The sequence below is a fragment of the Psittacula echo genome (assembly GCF_963264785.1).
Source record: "Psittacula echo genome assembly, chromosome: 6".
In the NCBI taxonomy this organism is placed as follows: Eukaryota; Metazoa; Chordata; class Aves; order Psittaciformes; family Psittacidae; genus Psittacula; species Psittacula echo.
Window position 1 is genome coordinate 34339234 of NC_137743.1, and position 14695 is coordinate 34353928.

At 36.4% G+C, this 14695-nt stretch overlaps 1 protein-coding gene across 1 annotated transcript in view; it reads right to left on the reverse strand.

Moving 5' to 3' along the window:
- Positions 1 to 2228: 2228 nt before the first annotated feature.
- The window catches only part of MAP3K19 (mitogen-activated protein kinase kinase kinase 19), a gene marked incomplete at its 5' end in the record, with an annotated part of 14463 nt that continues 1996 nt past the window's right edge, over positions 2229 to 14695 (reverse strand). Inside the window, 8 exons of the mRNA XM_080621993.1 lie at positions 2229 to 2601; positions 3086 to 3439; positions 5002 to 5699; positions 5894 to 6043; positions 7260 to 9719; positions 11973 to 12016; positions 12659 to 12903; positions 13735 to 13925. Of these exons, the coding sequence (XP_080478119.1) occupies positions 3373 to 3439; positions 5002 to 5699; positions 5894 to 6043; positions 7260 to 9719; positions 11973 to 12016; positions 12659 to 12903; positions 13735 to 13925 (3855 nt within the window). The 3' untranslated portion in view covers positions 2229 to 2601; positions 3086 to 3372. The remainder of the gene's footprint in view (positions 2602 to 3085; positions 3440 to 5001; positions 5700 to 5893; positions 6044 to 7259; positions 9720 to 11972; positions 12017 to 12658; positions 12904 to 13734; positions 13926 to 14695) is intronic.

Below are 14695 nucleotides of genomic sequence, written 5' to 3' on the forward strand. Positions count from 1 at the left end.
GTAGGGGAGAAGGGCACTCCCCTGTGTGTACAGGAAGCCCTTCCTCAGGAGAACTCTTGTTCTTTATTACTTACGTGTAAGAACCAGAGTTTTGCTGAGGGCGAAGGGTGTAGCAAACAACATCAGTTCCTGCTGAACTGTGTGAAAAATTACTGATTTCGACCCTAAATAGTCTCAAAATACGGGTTTCTGGGCTCAGTGTCTGCGTCCTTGAGAGGAAAGGTTGAAGCATGTATTTTGGGATGGAGATTTTTACATCCTATTCCTGTTTGTGTAAAACAGCTGGGTTGGCATGCCTGAGAACCCTCCCTTTTCCTAAGATTTAGCTCAGAGCTGTAAATATTTCTGCGTAAAAGGAATACCAGGTATTGCTTACAGTGATAGAAGGATAGTGTATTTTCAGGTTCTCAAATTCAAACTCCAAATCTTGAGGAAACCTGGTATCACAGCAATGTGGTCACGCATACTACTTGGCTGCTTGCAAACTTCTTCACTTTCTAGCAATGAAACTACTTTTTAAACCAGTAGGCCTTGCCCTGCTCACATATTATAAATAATTGAGTAAGCAGTGTGACCCTCCTCACTGGGTCAGTTATTGGTCACAATAAAGGTTTTTGAGAAGGTTTTTAAGGTCTCTCACCCTTTCCTCTTTTACAAGCAGATACTTTATTAGAGGTATCCAAATTATCTTGGTTTTAATGTGAAAATCTACGATATGAAGTAAGAAATATGCAATGTTAGACTTATTCGTAAAATGTCCTACCAGCCCAGGCTTCGCCTAGCACCCCAAGGCACCCTAACCCAGCATATTCCTTGGTTTTAGCTGTGCTGAGCACAGGACTGGGATGCAGTTGCAGCTCCCAGTTCTCCAGTGTGATTAAGTTGAAATACCTTTGTTGCAAGTACTGGCCTTAAACAACCCCCTCATTCTGTAAGTCTGGTTGAACAAAAGTAAAACTGCTGTCACATTTTGATTAAAAACTCAGGTTAAAGTTTTACAAACCTTTAAGTGGGAGACTGATTTTAGTGTAATTAGCTGAGTAGCCATTACATTTAAATTGCAAATACCTAATAACCTTAATATTGGAGAACTCCAACTTTAACAGAAGATAATAGTTTTGATTTTAAGATGTGCATAAGCAGGGAAGGTTGTAATTCTGACTTTTTTTAATTACCTGTATATCCTAGAGCATTCATATTCTTTCCCTGCATATGACAGTCATCTCCATTTCATGCTAAATAAAAACTCATTTACTCTGCAGCTTTCTTGGAGACACCAACTTCATCTGAGAATAATTAATATGCATCATGGAATTATGTACATCCCACCTCAGTTCATGTGCCAGGACTTCTATTCTTAGTTAGTCTGCAAAATACTTTAATGTGATGTGACCATGGATTTTGGGCATGCGGACCAACCTGTGTTCCTCAAAAAGGGTCTGGTAACTGAACTTGGAAGATGACTGTGATGTTCGGATTTCTCTTATATTGGCACCATGTTCTGTCATTGTTAGGTGACATCATACCTAAACAAACTGTTAATAAAGACTTTTGCAAGAAGTACTGATTTCTCGTTGGTTTTATAAATACAGGCCAACTCTTTGAAGTCAGGCTACTGGAATAAAATAAGGTTTGAAAACTAATGAAGTAACTAAAATGTTGAGTGGTCTGGGGAAAGCTGATTTTATATGGATGAGTTGTAGGGCTGTGCTTCACTGCACCTCTTTTTGAGCCTAGGTGCTCAGAGAGGCATAACGTTCACTGCATTTCGATGTAGTGAAACCAGCTTTAGGTTTCTACAGTGTCTCATTCCCCTGAAATTTTAAATTTGAAAGCTACTCAGGGAGAAGCCTTATCAGAAAGAGGACAATCCAGATACTAATACCTGATTATTTTTTTTGTTTATTAGTATATAATAATGTTCTTCAAATTCTATTTAATCTTGTGCAGTTGGTAGTCAGTTATATTAGCTGTAAAAATTACTTTCATAGTGCAGATGGAGATTGCTGGATCATCTACTTACATTATGCTTGCTCCTGTGTTTCTCAAAACAGTTCAAGTCTCAGAATCAAGTTTGCTGTTCTAGTTCAGATTAAGGATATTGAAAAATAGCGGTTGACTGGCTAGCAAGTCAAACAGCATTTCACGGCCTTCACAAACACAAGAAATACAATGCTCCTATGCTTTTGTTGCTCGTATCAGCAAACAGAAGGGTGAGAATTGAGCAAAAAACACAACACTGAGCACAGAAAATAAGGCACTCTATGAGAAAATAATAGGTTCAGGGGGAATATGTATTGATGCGTATCAACACCTGAGGAAGCAGCAAGGAAGACAAAGCAAACTCTTCAGCATTACAGTGTCAGGAGGAGAGGCAGTGGGCACAACATGACATACAAGACGGTCTGTACAAACATAAAAATGTTCTTATTGTGAGGGTGGTTGAAGAACATGTTGATCAGAGAGGCTGTGGAGTCTCCATCCTTTCAAAGTCAATGAGACAAGGACCTGAGCAGCCTCCTTCAGCCAACCCTGCTCTGAGCAGTGAGACTGGACTAGAGTGTCTCCAGCGGTTCCTGCCAACCTCAACCATTCTGTGACCTGAAAATGTCCATAAAATGCACTACTTCTTTGAGAAAAGGCAGTCACAAAGTTTAGATTAATAATTCTAGCCAGACTAGGAAATTGTCTTGATGTAAGCTGAATAAAAACACATGTGTGCACCTGGGAATCTCTTATCACTAAGTCATTAAGTCATCTTATCATTAAGTCATTATCACTTCAGTGGTAGTACCTCAGTAACAAAGGACTGACAGATGCATGCAAAACCTAGTCATTTTTTTTCACCAGCTAAAGATTAAAGGACCCATCTCGCTGCATAAAAGCTTCAGTGCATTTTATGCCAATATAGTTATATGTTTTTCGTTTCCTATGGAGTCATCACATACACACTTAATGACTCATCTATAAGTCTGAGAAATCTCCTCAAGGAAGCTCTACTCAAGACCTTTCAACATCTGCAGTGCTTTCTGCCGGTAGCATACGTTCCACTGCCTTTTGCGGACAAACTGGCATTCCAACTTACCTGGCCCGTAACGTATTGGTGATGGTGATGCGTGATTTTTTTCTCTTAAAGTCTCTCCAAATATAACAAATGTGTTCAAAGGAAAGGAGTACCCACTCCAATGAGCACAGACAGAGCAGAATGACTAAAGTAATGTTTTTTGCAGTCTAAGAATGGAATCCTTGTGCACAATTGCTCTCTAGTAAATTCTGTTGTCACTTTGAAGTCTAGCTCCTTCTTATCTTTTTTCCCAAGTGGATAGTTTTATATGGAAAATGCACACTCATTTGGCAAGAGGTTTGAAAAATTCACTGTCTTCTTTTCACAAAAGGATGGTCCAGCAACTGTAGAGCAGAAGGGCGTTCATGTTGATCTCTGCATTGAGGGTTTGGAAAAATCAGTAAATGAAATGAATATGCATGCCTGTGATGTGATTGTAAAACCTGAATGCAAACTTAGCTTCTTTCTTTTTTCTCATTTCTCCAGTCTTTGCTCAGTTTTAGTTGGGTTTTTTGGTTGTTTTTTTTTTTTTTTTTTTTTATAAAGCTGGTAGAGAGGAAGGCAGATTTGTGGGAAGAGGCTGTTGGAATTTATGAATTACTATTACAAAAATCATTCTTTGATTCTCTAAATACCTCACGAAACTTTGAGTAGTTCAGCTAACATGGCTGATGTAGGTGTAACAAAGATATATTTAACGAGTGTGACAAGTATTTGTTTGATCCTGTGTTGATCAGACTGTTCTGCCATCTCCAATCAATGTTATGTGTCTTAAGGAGGCCATATGGAATTACAGTACTGTAATTACAATATTGGCTTGCTAGAGCCAAGGGCTTTGGGCTTTTCCAACCCTCAATTTGGAGGAAAAAGCAGGGGAAGCAGTAAAGGACATTGATTTCTTAAATAATAAACAAATGGGGAAGATGGGATAAGGGAGGCATTTATATTTAGGACATGGTGATATCATCCATTAAAACTTGGCCACCACAGGTGCATCCTGGCTTTTGAAAAGTTAAACACTTTATTTGAAAAGTATTTCGTTTATATGTTTCCTTTTACCTAACAATTCTTTCCACCTTTTAAACACTGTTCTCACTGAATCAAAGTATATATTATATCGCTATATATAGTCCACAGTTTTTCTGGTTATTGTTATATGGTCCATAGGAACCATAACCATACCATAACAATTCTAACCCAGGGATCAAAGATCAGGTTTCCTGCTGCCAGGACAGCTGCCATACCCACTAAATAACACACCTCTCTCTAGTGCTCAAATCTGGGCTTTAGAAGTATGTAAAAACCTGTGATTAATTTTATAAAGACTACCAGAGAGGTCTGGAGCTTAGCTCTTGAAACTGATAGTTCATTTAAACATCTAGGAGAAAGCTGATATTTAAAACAAAACAAACACCACAAAAAATAGTTCTTCTAATGGGTGACTGCTGGTGGTTTGGGATTTTTATATAGAGAACTTTATGATTCAACTAAGTATGTATTTCCTGGACCAGCAGTGATAATAGTTTTTACTATGGCAGAAGATAAGAATTAAGTGAAATAATATTGTCTTCGAAACAACTTGCCTAGCATAAGCCAGACTCAGCCAATGTGATTGTGGAACAGCAAGGCTTATTTATCAAACATTTTGTATAAAACCCAATGGTGCCATGTTTCTGCATGAAAATTACAGGGAAAGTAAACAATGAGTAAAAAAGCCTACAAAAAAAAAATTGTGAGGGTTTTCTTATACCATTAGAGAGAGTAAAGCTCTTTTATGTATACTATTATTTAAAAGTTTTCCTGAAATGTTGAAAACCATATGCATTTACAATTGTCATATGTACCATGTAAGAGGTAACCAAGGCTCCCATCAGCAACCTCTATAATACAAACTATCTGCATTTTTCCTTTAATTTTTCAGTCAAAACTCTACATACCTGGTTAAGCATGCATGCACAAAATCCACTGCAGTGACAGAGAATCGATCAGGTAGGGAAGGCATCAGTCCTCTGTGGGCTCCAATATAGAACATGGCTGCTATCCTGTCCATGGAAGCCAGTGGCGGTTTTCCTGTTGCCATCTCAAACACAGTACAGCCAATGCTCCAGATGTCTGATTTTCTTCCATATCCAGATTCATTTATAACCTCCGGTGCCATCCAGTATGGAGTCCCATGCACAGACTTGAGCACCTCGCTCTGTGTGCCACTGAGGCTTACCCAAGCTAACCTCCGGGCACAGCCAAAGTCAATTAGCTTTACTATACCATTTGGCATGAGCATAACATTATTGCCTTTGATATCTCTGTGTACCACACAATTGTCATGTAAGTATGCAACTCCTTGTAGAATTTGCTTTGTATATTTACAAAGAACAATTTCTGGCAATGGACCAAAACGATGAATAATACTAGAAATTGAGCCACCAGGAACGAACTCCATGAAAATGCTTAAAATGTTGTCTTCCAGACAAGTTCCTAAATAAGTTACAATATTGATATGCTTCAATGTCTTCAAAAGGTCAACTTCCTCATGAAACTTCTGATACTCCTTTTCTGTTGTGACTTGATCTGACGTATCCAAAACAAGCTGTTTTACAGCTATTAGCTGTCCCTGGCTTGTCAGGCCACAGTATACCTACAATGAAACCAGCATTTAATAAAATGAAACATGAAATAAAACTGTATTTACTTATTTTAAATAGTATCTTTGTGTTTGTCATGTTTCATGTCTCATATTTGTTTGTTGAGTAGGACAACAGACAGTTACAAGGCAAGATGCAGCTCAAAAATGACCAGCACATCTTTTAACATACTCAGACATTAACTTACCGTGCCATAGGCTCCCTTTCCAAGGACTTCACCTCTTGTCCACATGATAGCATCTTTGTTAATTAAACTGCTTCTTGGTAATTTAGTAGGTTCCTCAAAGCTTAGTAGATCATTTTCTTCGTCTGATGTCAAAAAGGCTTTACTGTAACTCTGCTTGAAAGATGACGGTCAGTGTGGGAGAAAGCAGGTAAGAAAAGAAAGGCTTCATGTTATCATTAAATTTTTTATAAGGAGTAATTCTTACCTGGCATGACTCATATATATATGTAGATAGATAGATAGATAGATAGATAGACAGACATACTCATTGCCCATCTCATCAATACAATTGCTATACTAAGTAAAACTAGGTACGTATTTTCAAGTATATATCACAATAGCACATAACCAGAAGATTACAGCATGACATCTTTTTTCAGTTGACATGAAGACAGACAAAAGAAACACCTAAAAGTGCAGGATATAAATCTGTTTACTACTTTTTTTTTTTTTTTGTCATATAGGTAGAGTTTGCTAAGCTGAATGTGGCAATCATCTTGCTCTAGGTAACATGTAACCCAAGTCTGAGGAAAACAATATGGACATGACTTCATGGGAAGAAGAGACTACTTCAGAAAGATCATCATTACATCTAGCCATGGATCTCCCTAAAAGTGAGGATGGAAGTAAAACTGGCACCTGTGCCTGCAGAAGCATAAGGAAGTGTATCAACAAGTAGTGAAATAAATTTCCTTAAACATTTGTAATTTAAATAAACAAAAAGCTAACAGGGCCAAAGAGAAGTAGTACTAGTAGGTAAGCACTTTAGTAGGTGAAGGTTCTTAACTAACTTGGGGGCCAGAATCTAAGCCTTCTGAGCCTGAAGTTTTGCTTAAGCATTAATTAAACAGCCTTAAGTTTGTCTGATAAGCCAGTACTTGTAGTTCATACCTAGAAAATTATCTGGTTGCACTCAGAGATTCGAGGAAATTGCCCTTTTAGATATACAAGAATAATTTGTAGAGTCTTTCCATATTCCTTAGGTGTCAAGATCTCAAGAGCTTTTTGCCTTGCCGCAGCACCTTTTTATGCACTCTTTTCAGTTAAAATAGCCTCTCCTTTTTATTCATGACTATTTCTCAATTTATCTTGACACATCATATAAGCCTTGATAGCTATTCCTGTCATGCCTTAGTACTATCTGGCTTGTGTCCTGATATGCAGTCTCTACCATGGGTATTTTCAGCTGAGCACTGGAAGAATCAGTGGGCAGCTGGCGCAAGGAAATGGGACTTAATCATTAACGAGTACATATCCCCCTACCTTTCATCCAAACTTGTATTGAAGCATCACTCAAAGGAGCTAGCAAGTTACAAGAAACTTTTACCTTCTCTAGAACACTATTTACTATTGCTCCATCTCCATTCATCGTATTTTCTTCTTTTTTAGTATGCATATTTTGCATTTTAGAACTTGTATTTTTTGTTCTTGAAGAGTTGATGTCTTTTCCTTCAAGCATTAGCAATTCTTCAGCCAGATAACAAAGCAACTCATCAGTCATATCCTCATTATCTGCCCAGGACAAAATGCTTTGACTTGTCTGGAAACTGGGGCTTGTAACATTTTTTGTCTGAATCACTGAAGGCTGAGTCAATTCATTTGCCGAACTACAATTTTGAGGTCTGTATGCCCAGCTCTGATTTACCTGTATTGGAGGGGACTGACACTGCAGCATATGCAAAAAGGGCAATGCTTCACTTTTACTTATAGACTTGAAGGAGGCCTGGTCTGATTCCAGGCCTTTGCAGCCGTCCATATCCACCCTTTGCTGCAGTACACAAATGTTCTTGTCTGTTGTTAGTGGTCTGCTAGTTAGAGGAACAGAGTCTTTGTAGTCTTTATCACTGAACTGCAGAAGATTCTGGCTATAGGCAGCAGGTCTCTGATGGCTGGATATATCCTGTCTGTCTACAGGCTGCTCCAAAGAAACTTCTTTAATAGTTGATAAGTTTGAATTTGAAAAAAAATTATTTTGATTAGTTGATTGGGAAAGGTCTTCTAAAAATATAAGCTGATGATCTGCTGCTTCATGGAGCAATATCATGCTCCTTGAAGTGTTTATCTGAACATCTGAATCAGAAGTTATTACATTACCTTGTTCTGTGTTGCTGTCACTCAACTTGGTACTTCTGTCCTTTCTAATTAAACCCTTCTGCTTTTGTTTTGTGCCAGGTATGGTCTTCTTTGGCTTAGAACATGTTCTCTTTTGAGTATTTCTTACTCGGCTGCCCTCTCTCCCTTTCCTGCAGGTAGATCTGCAGATGCTAGCAGTGCATCTCCCAGCTGGAGCAGAACAAACATCTCTGTAAAATCTGTCCTCATGTTGATCAAGTTCGCGCATGTGGTCATAGACAGGAGTTCCAAACATTTCATAAATACCTGGGCCTTTGTCATTTGAATTTATTTTCTTGAACATGTCGCTGTATTTCAGATCTACAAAAGCTGAAGTGGACTGTGCATGTGGTAGAGAAAGGGGAGTAACAGGTTTCTTTAAGATAACTGAATTTTTGCAACTGCAGGAGAAACCGTGCTTTTTAAGTTTTTGAGCACTCTGAGCAAAATGGTCTTTGTCAGCATGAGGGGTTTTTTTTTGATGCTTTGGGGAAGTCTCAGATTCCACATGTGGCAATTCCAAAGACGGAAAAATGTGACTCTTGGCATTACATCTTGTGGAAATCTCATCAGAAACAATTAAGTCTTCAGAAATCTTTATCTTGCTACTCATTTTAGATTTTGATGAATATTTGGGTTTATTCATCTTTATTTTACTTTTGCCATTTTCTTTGCGAGCAAGAATGTTGAAGCTCTGAGTAACATGAGGAGGCAGGCTGCGAATTACACTTCTTTTTGTGGGAGGTTGTTTAATAATGTGTGGTTCTCTAGTTGGCTCTTGTTCAGAGAATGTAACATGAACAACAGGTACAAGCTCACTTTGGTCTTTTGAAGTTGCTTCTGAAAATGCTTCTTTTTCCATTTCAAATTCAGAGAGACAAACATTTTCTGTCTGTTTTCCAGAAGGAACTTGCACTTCTACTCTTGGAATTCCTGCAACTACAGAATTATCTTCTAAGGCATGATAGGCCTCTATCACTTCATTTTTACAGGAAGAATCTAAATTACGATTGTCAAGCACAAAGCTTGCACTCTCACTATCTTCACATCGTCTGTAATCCACTATCACCTCTGTAACATTTCTTTCTTCTGGACCAGATCTACAGCAACTCTCTGCTCTTCGTTCCTCATTGCCAGCTCTCGAGGCATCTCTGTTGCTTGACATTGTAAATGTTGTCTGAGCTGTAAATATTCCACAGTTTATCAGAGCATTACTTGAGCTCAGGTAGGGATGACTATCATCATAGAAACCGTCTTGGGTCATAAGATCTACGTTCTTACAAGCCACCAAAAACTGGTACTTCATCTTGTCATTCTTTTCAGTATGGGTTGCTACATCAGCTTTCCTCCATTTTAAATTGCTTTGAATTTCTTCTTTCTTGTTGCTAGGGTACTTGTAATAGTTGCTCATGCTGAGGTAGTACAGGTCTTTCACTGGAGTGAACTCATCAGAAATAGTAGCCACAATCAGGTCTGATGACTTTTCAGCGTGCCTTTTTAATAGATTGTCTAACTGATAATGATAAAATTTAGTAACTGTTTTTATAGGCCAAGGAATAGGGTTCATGATATTCAAAATATTTCTGATGTGGGAGCTTTCACTGACAATATTATCCTCTGAAGGAGCAGGACGAATTGTTCTTACAGGCTGACACATCACTGGTGGCAAATGAAACTGTAATTTCCATAAAAACCATTAATAATGCGCTACACAACAGGTACAGGTAAAATCTAATCACTAAGAACCAGGTAGACTAAGAAAAAAAAAATCAGAAAAGGATTATTCTTTTTTATATCCCCATATTTAAACTATTATGAAGTTTAATGACAAATCCTTAAGAAAATAAACCAATTTTCTCACATCTACAATTACTTCTAAGAATTTCATAGTACAGAAAGTGGAATCTTTTGCTATAAGTCACAGGACATTCTCCATAATTTAAAAATAATAAGCTTTGTCCACACATACAAATCATCTTGTCAGTTACTAAATATGGTTTATGCCACATAGCATGTTTGCTACAGGAATTCAAAGGCTGGTCAGTGGCTTCATATGCCAAAGTTTCTTTCTTGCTGTGCACTCTCACTGAATGAGAACATGAATGACAGCACCACTCTTACCGTAGTATTTAAAGTCTTTTCATGAGACCCTCCGAAGTGTGCTCATACCAGTAGTTATATCCCCAATGGAACTAGATCTCATGTAAGCAATTTTGAAAAAGCAAAAGCTAGACTGTTATAGCAGAATCCAGTTTTATCTATAGAGAAAACAATTACTACAAATAATTTATGAGTTTTAAAAGACATGGTTATAAATCTAAACATATAGATCTTCCACATGCTTAGTATAGTCTAATAAAATTCCACTAACCATGTTATACAGGCTACAGATTTAGCTCAGAGTTTTAAGTCCACTAGAAGATAACAGAGTCTGCACTTCACTTTCAGCGCAGTTAAATGGACAGCTACCCAAAGGCCATTTTTATACAGCAGTTAATACAGAAGTCCACTGTGTGTGGAATGTATTTTATTATTCCTTCCTTCTTCTTCCCTCTCTTTCCATCCCATTAGTTGAAAGGTACTGTGTATCTTTGAAAAAGTATAGATTGAGAATTTGAGTACTTTGTTGTGATTATTCAGACGAACAGTGAGAATAATTTTCTGAAAATAGTATTTCTGGTTTTTAAAGGAAATGGAGAAAAATAAGCTTGAATATACAGGTTATTTTAATGCAAATGAATGCATTAAAAATATTCACAGAGTCACATGCTCTGAATACTCATTTGCATGTCTATATTCAACATCAGTTTGCAATCTGCAGGAAATTTTTGTTTGCATTCCAAGGGCATACTGACATTTGAATGTGCTAGGAAAAGCAATGCATGCTGGTTTGAAATATACAGTTCTGAAGACTTTGTCTAGTTGGCATGGCTTTAATAGGAATGATCAGTTTATCCCAAATTATATACCTCTTACAAATCATCAGAGCCCAAGATATGAAATAAAGCTGTATTAAATAACACTGAGGTCAGCTAAATTATTTTTCTTAAACATTTCCCTCCATGTGAACATTTTTTCATAGCTCTTTTAACGATCCTCTGTCGGAACTCATCCTATTGCTTCTGTACTTTTTTTCCTGTGAACACTGTTGTATTCTCTAGTGGGTTCACTAAAGTATACAGCTGATTCAGTTAGTCAAGTTTTTTGTACAAAGGGCCATCAATTAATATCTCTAAAGGCCAAATTCTTTTTTTTTTCTAAATACAGTATATTTTATGTTTTGTAACTTTAAAGGCTTGTGTGGTGTGAAGCACTGATACATGTCAAATTGTGAGCTTGTATGTAAGTACAAAAGTTTTATCAGGAATCCTGTTTTACACTTACCACATAATTACATGTCAGATATGTTTAATCCCAAGACCTTATTTTTTATTTGCTAATACAATAAATTTCAGCAATCATCTAATATCCAGACTATTCATCAATTGGGTTTCAATTTTAAATTACCACTTAAGACAAGGAAGCTGTTTTTTTTAAATTTGGCAAAACCAGACATCTAATATATAGGAATTATACAGACATAAATATACGTATACATAGGATATATATAGACATTTCACATATAGGATGCACATACTTGAAATTAACTTGCATATTTATATTTTAAAAGGGTTTATATCTTTTCAAACTTCCAACTTTTTATTCCCCAAAATCCCTGATGACAGGGATTTCCAAAATCCTTACTGACAAATTGTTGATTTACATCTGAAGATTTGCTGAAACACACATATATATATTTTATATTTTCATCCAAAAAATGAAGACTAAGTAGAGGAAACTACCTACACTTCTGTATTTCTACTTTTGAGGTTTTGAAAACACATAGCGCTTTTAACAGTGTTCAATTTGATATATAATACCATCTTACCTTAGAGCTGTTGTTCCTGGGTTTTAGCATTGCTATATTTAACCCTAAAAAATTAAAACAAATTTAATGTTAGTTTGATATTCTTAAACAGACTAAAATTTTCAGTTATAAAGTAATTTCAAACTGTAGGGTTCTGGAAGACCCTGTCTGATGTGTGACTGAAGGATTATGCTATAAATCTGCTACACAGAAAAAAAGTTGTAAGTTGAAATTTAATTATGATACTGATTTTTATAATTTCACTTTCTATAGAATACTACAAATATGACAATTTTAAAATACTTTTAGTCTAATAATTTAAGCAAATATCTCTCCTTGATTTCAGTAGTTTGCTAACTTCAGTTTGTGGCTATTTAGTATTGCCAGTATGAGGAAGAAAGTGAAAGAGATGCCATTATGGCCCCACTCCGGCTATAGAGAGTTACAATTTACGTTTTGTGGGCTCAGTTTCATTATACAGAGTAAAAGGAATGGTGGCGTCTGTAATTGCTTTTCTTTATATCCTTCATTCTGCAAACACACACACATATAATTAGAGAGTCAACATGTTTGAAGTCTAATTCATGTGAGGAAGACAGACATAAAGAGAATGTTTAAAGACACAGGACTTGTAATGCTTTGCCATCTAATTTCATAAGCAATACATAATTTAATTTTAAAGTTGTGACTTTAAAACCTGAACTTACTTTGTTGTATTTGTGCTTTTATTATCTGGAAAGCATTTAAACCCATAAATGACTTTGAAACATTAGATTCTGGGCATGAGGCAGTCTGTAGCAGAAAGCTGAAGTCAAAGCCATGCCCTACGTTCTTTTTCTTCAGGGAGAAAGGTAAAGAAATGTGATGTGTCATCTGTAAGGCTAAGTGATTTTCACTTGGAAAACATGCCACTTGTTGATCCGGCCATGGACTGGATGTTGGTGATGTTTGGCTAAAAGGCAAAAACAAGAATCAAAATGCAATGTGAAAGTAAGTGGAAGAAGTCTATCCAGTTCAAATAACCATATGACTGAAGAATAACGCGAACAGAAGTCTATAAGATTCAAGAACGTCGAAGTATGTTTTCTTTCTTTCTCCTTCTGGAAAGTTAAGGCTGTCTCTGGAAGTATCCAACTGCAAAGCCAGAGATTGACTACAAGTGAGAATGAATGACAAACAAGGTAAACCAAGCAACAATAGAAAAGGAAAAATATACTGTCCACTTTCCCCTTCTCAACAAAACCTGATTGCTTCCAGTATGTGTTTTTTAGGAAGCATCAGGAAAAGGTGTCAGAAGAATTCTGAAGACCAGACATGTCTTTGTTATTTATGAAACATGCTATAGTCTGCCTGAATGAGCACAGGCTCTGTGGATAAGCCTCAGATTTCTGCCGCCTGGTTTCTGAAAATGAAAAATCCAAATAAAAATAAGATAAATACTTAAAAAAAAAACAAAACTGTGATCTAAAAGAGGTACAAAACTATAGTCTAAGTTAATCTCAAAGCTCTATGCAAGACAACTGTCTGGGTTTAATAAGTCAAATTGTGGTGTAAAATCATATACCATATGTTTATTCCTATTGTACCAAATAATTTATTCATCTAGTGAAATACCCTGCCTCCAGCAATGGCCAATAATGATGTTGGGAAGACAGAAACACTACACAATATATATAGATGTACATAACTTGTGGAACTAAGGAAACCTTTTCTTACTCATGGATTACTACCCTCTGTGTCTCTGTGCATACCCAACTGCAAATTCAATCTTAATACTAGTTACCTGTTTTTTCCTAGAGCTTTGTACGACCGAGGCATTTCTTTCATTATCTCCTCTGCATTCTCAAGAGCAACACTTCCACAATCTGCAACATTAGTATTTGCATAAAAGCAGTATAATTTACTGACTAGTGACACAATGTAAATGCAGTTATTTTTGGACATAAAAATATTATAAGCAAATACAGGACGTAACTATCAGGAAAAAGAGCATCTTTCATTTCACTAAGATACCTATATACACTTTCTGTTATAATTTTTGGAAGAGTGAACACATAAATCCAAAATATTTTCAGCTATTTAGGTAAGTCTATTGATTCAATGTACTATAACACAAAACATCTGAAAAAAAATCCAGTTATAGCTCCTATTTCAGTAGGACAGAAATATAAGAACAATATGGACAGAAATTCTACAGAAGTAGAACATTTGAAACTGGAAAGCTATTACAAGCAAAACATCTCAGGGCTTTTCAAAAGTGGAAATAATGGAGTTTGATTTCAGTTTTGGTTTTTTTTTTTGTTTTTTTGTGTGGTTTTTTTTTGTTCTGTTTTTGGTTTTGTTTTTTTTTTTTTTGGTGGTTGCTTGGTTTTAACAAGTAGCCAGATTTCAAGTAAACATTGTCCTTTTTCTTCTTCAGATCCCACATGATACACTTTCTAGGTATAAACTTTGATTCTTTGCTTCTCCTCTGATTTTGTTGGCTGTCAGACGTGCTGTCCTAAAAGTATAAAGGTCCAGAAACAATTAAAAATATTATAATTCACTATCTAATGCCCTGTCCTATGAATACACAGAACCAAACAGTCCAGACAGTTTTCATTGCTAAAAATCTCAACATGCTATGTTGAATAAGACACAAAAGCTGTCAGTATTATTTTGTTAATCTCATCCTTACTGTTGGATCAGAAAGTCAGCACTTCACATTTGGGAGCTAATTGCATATTTAACATCTTACTGAGAAA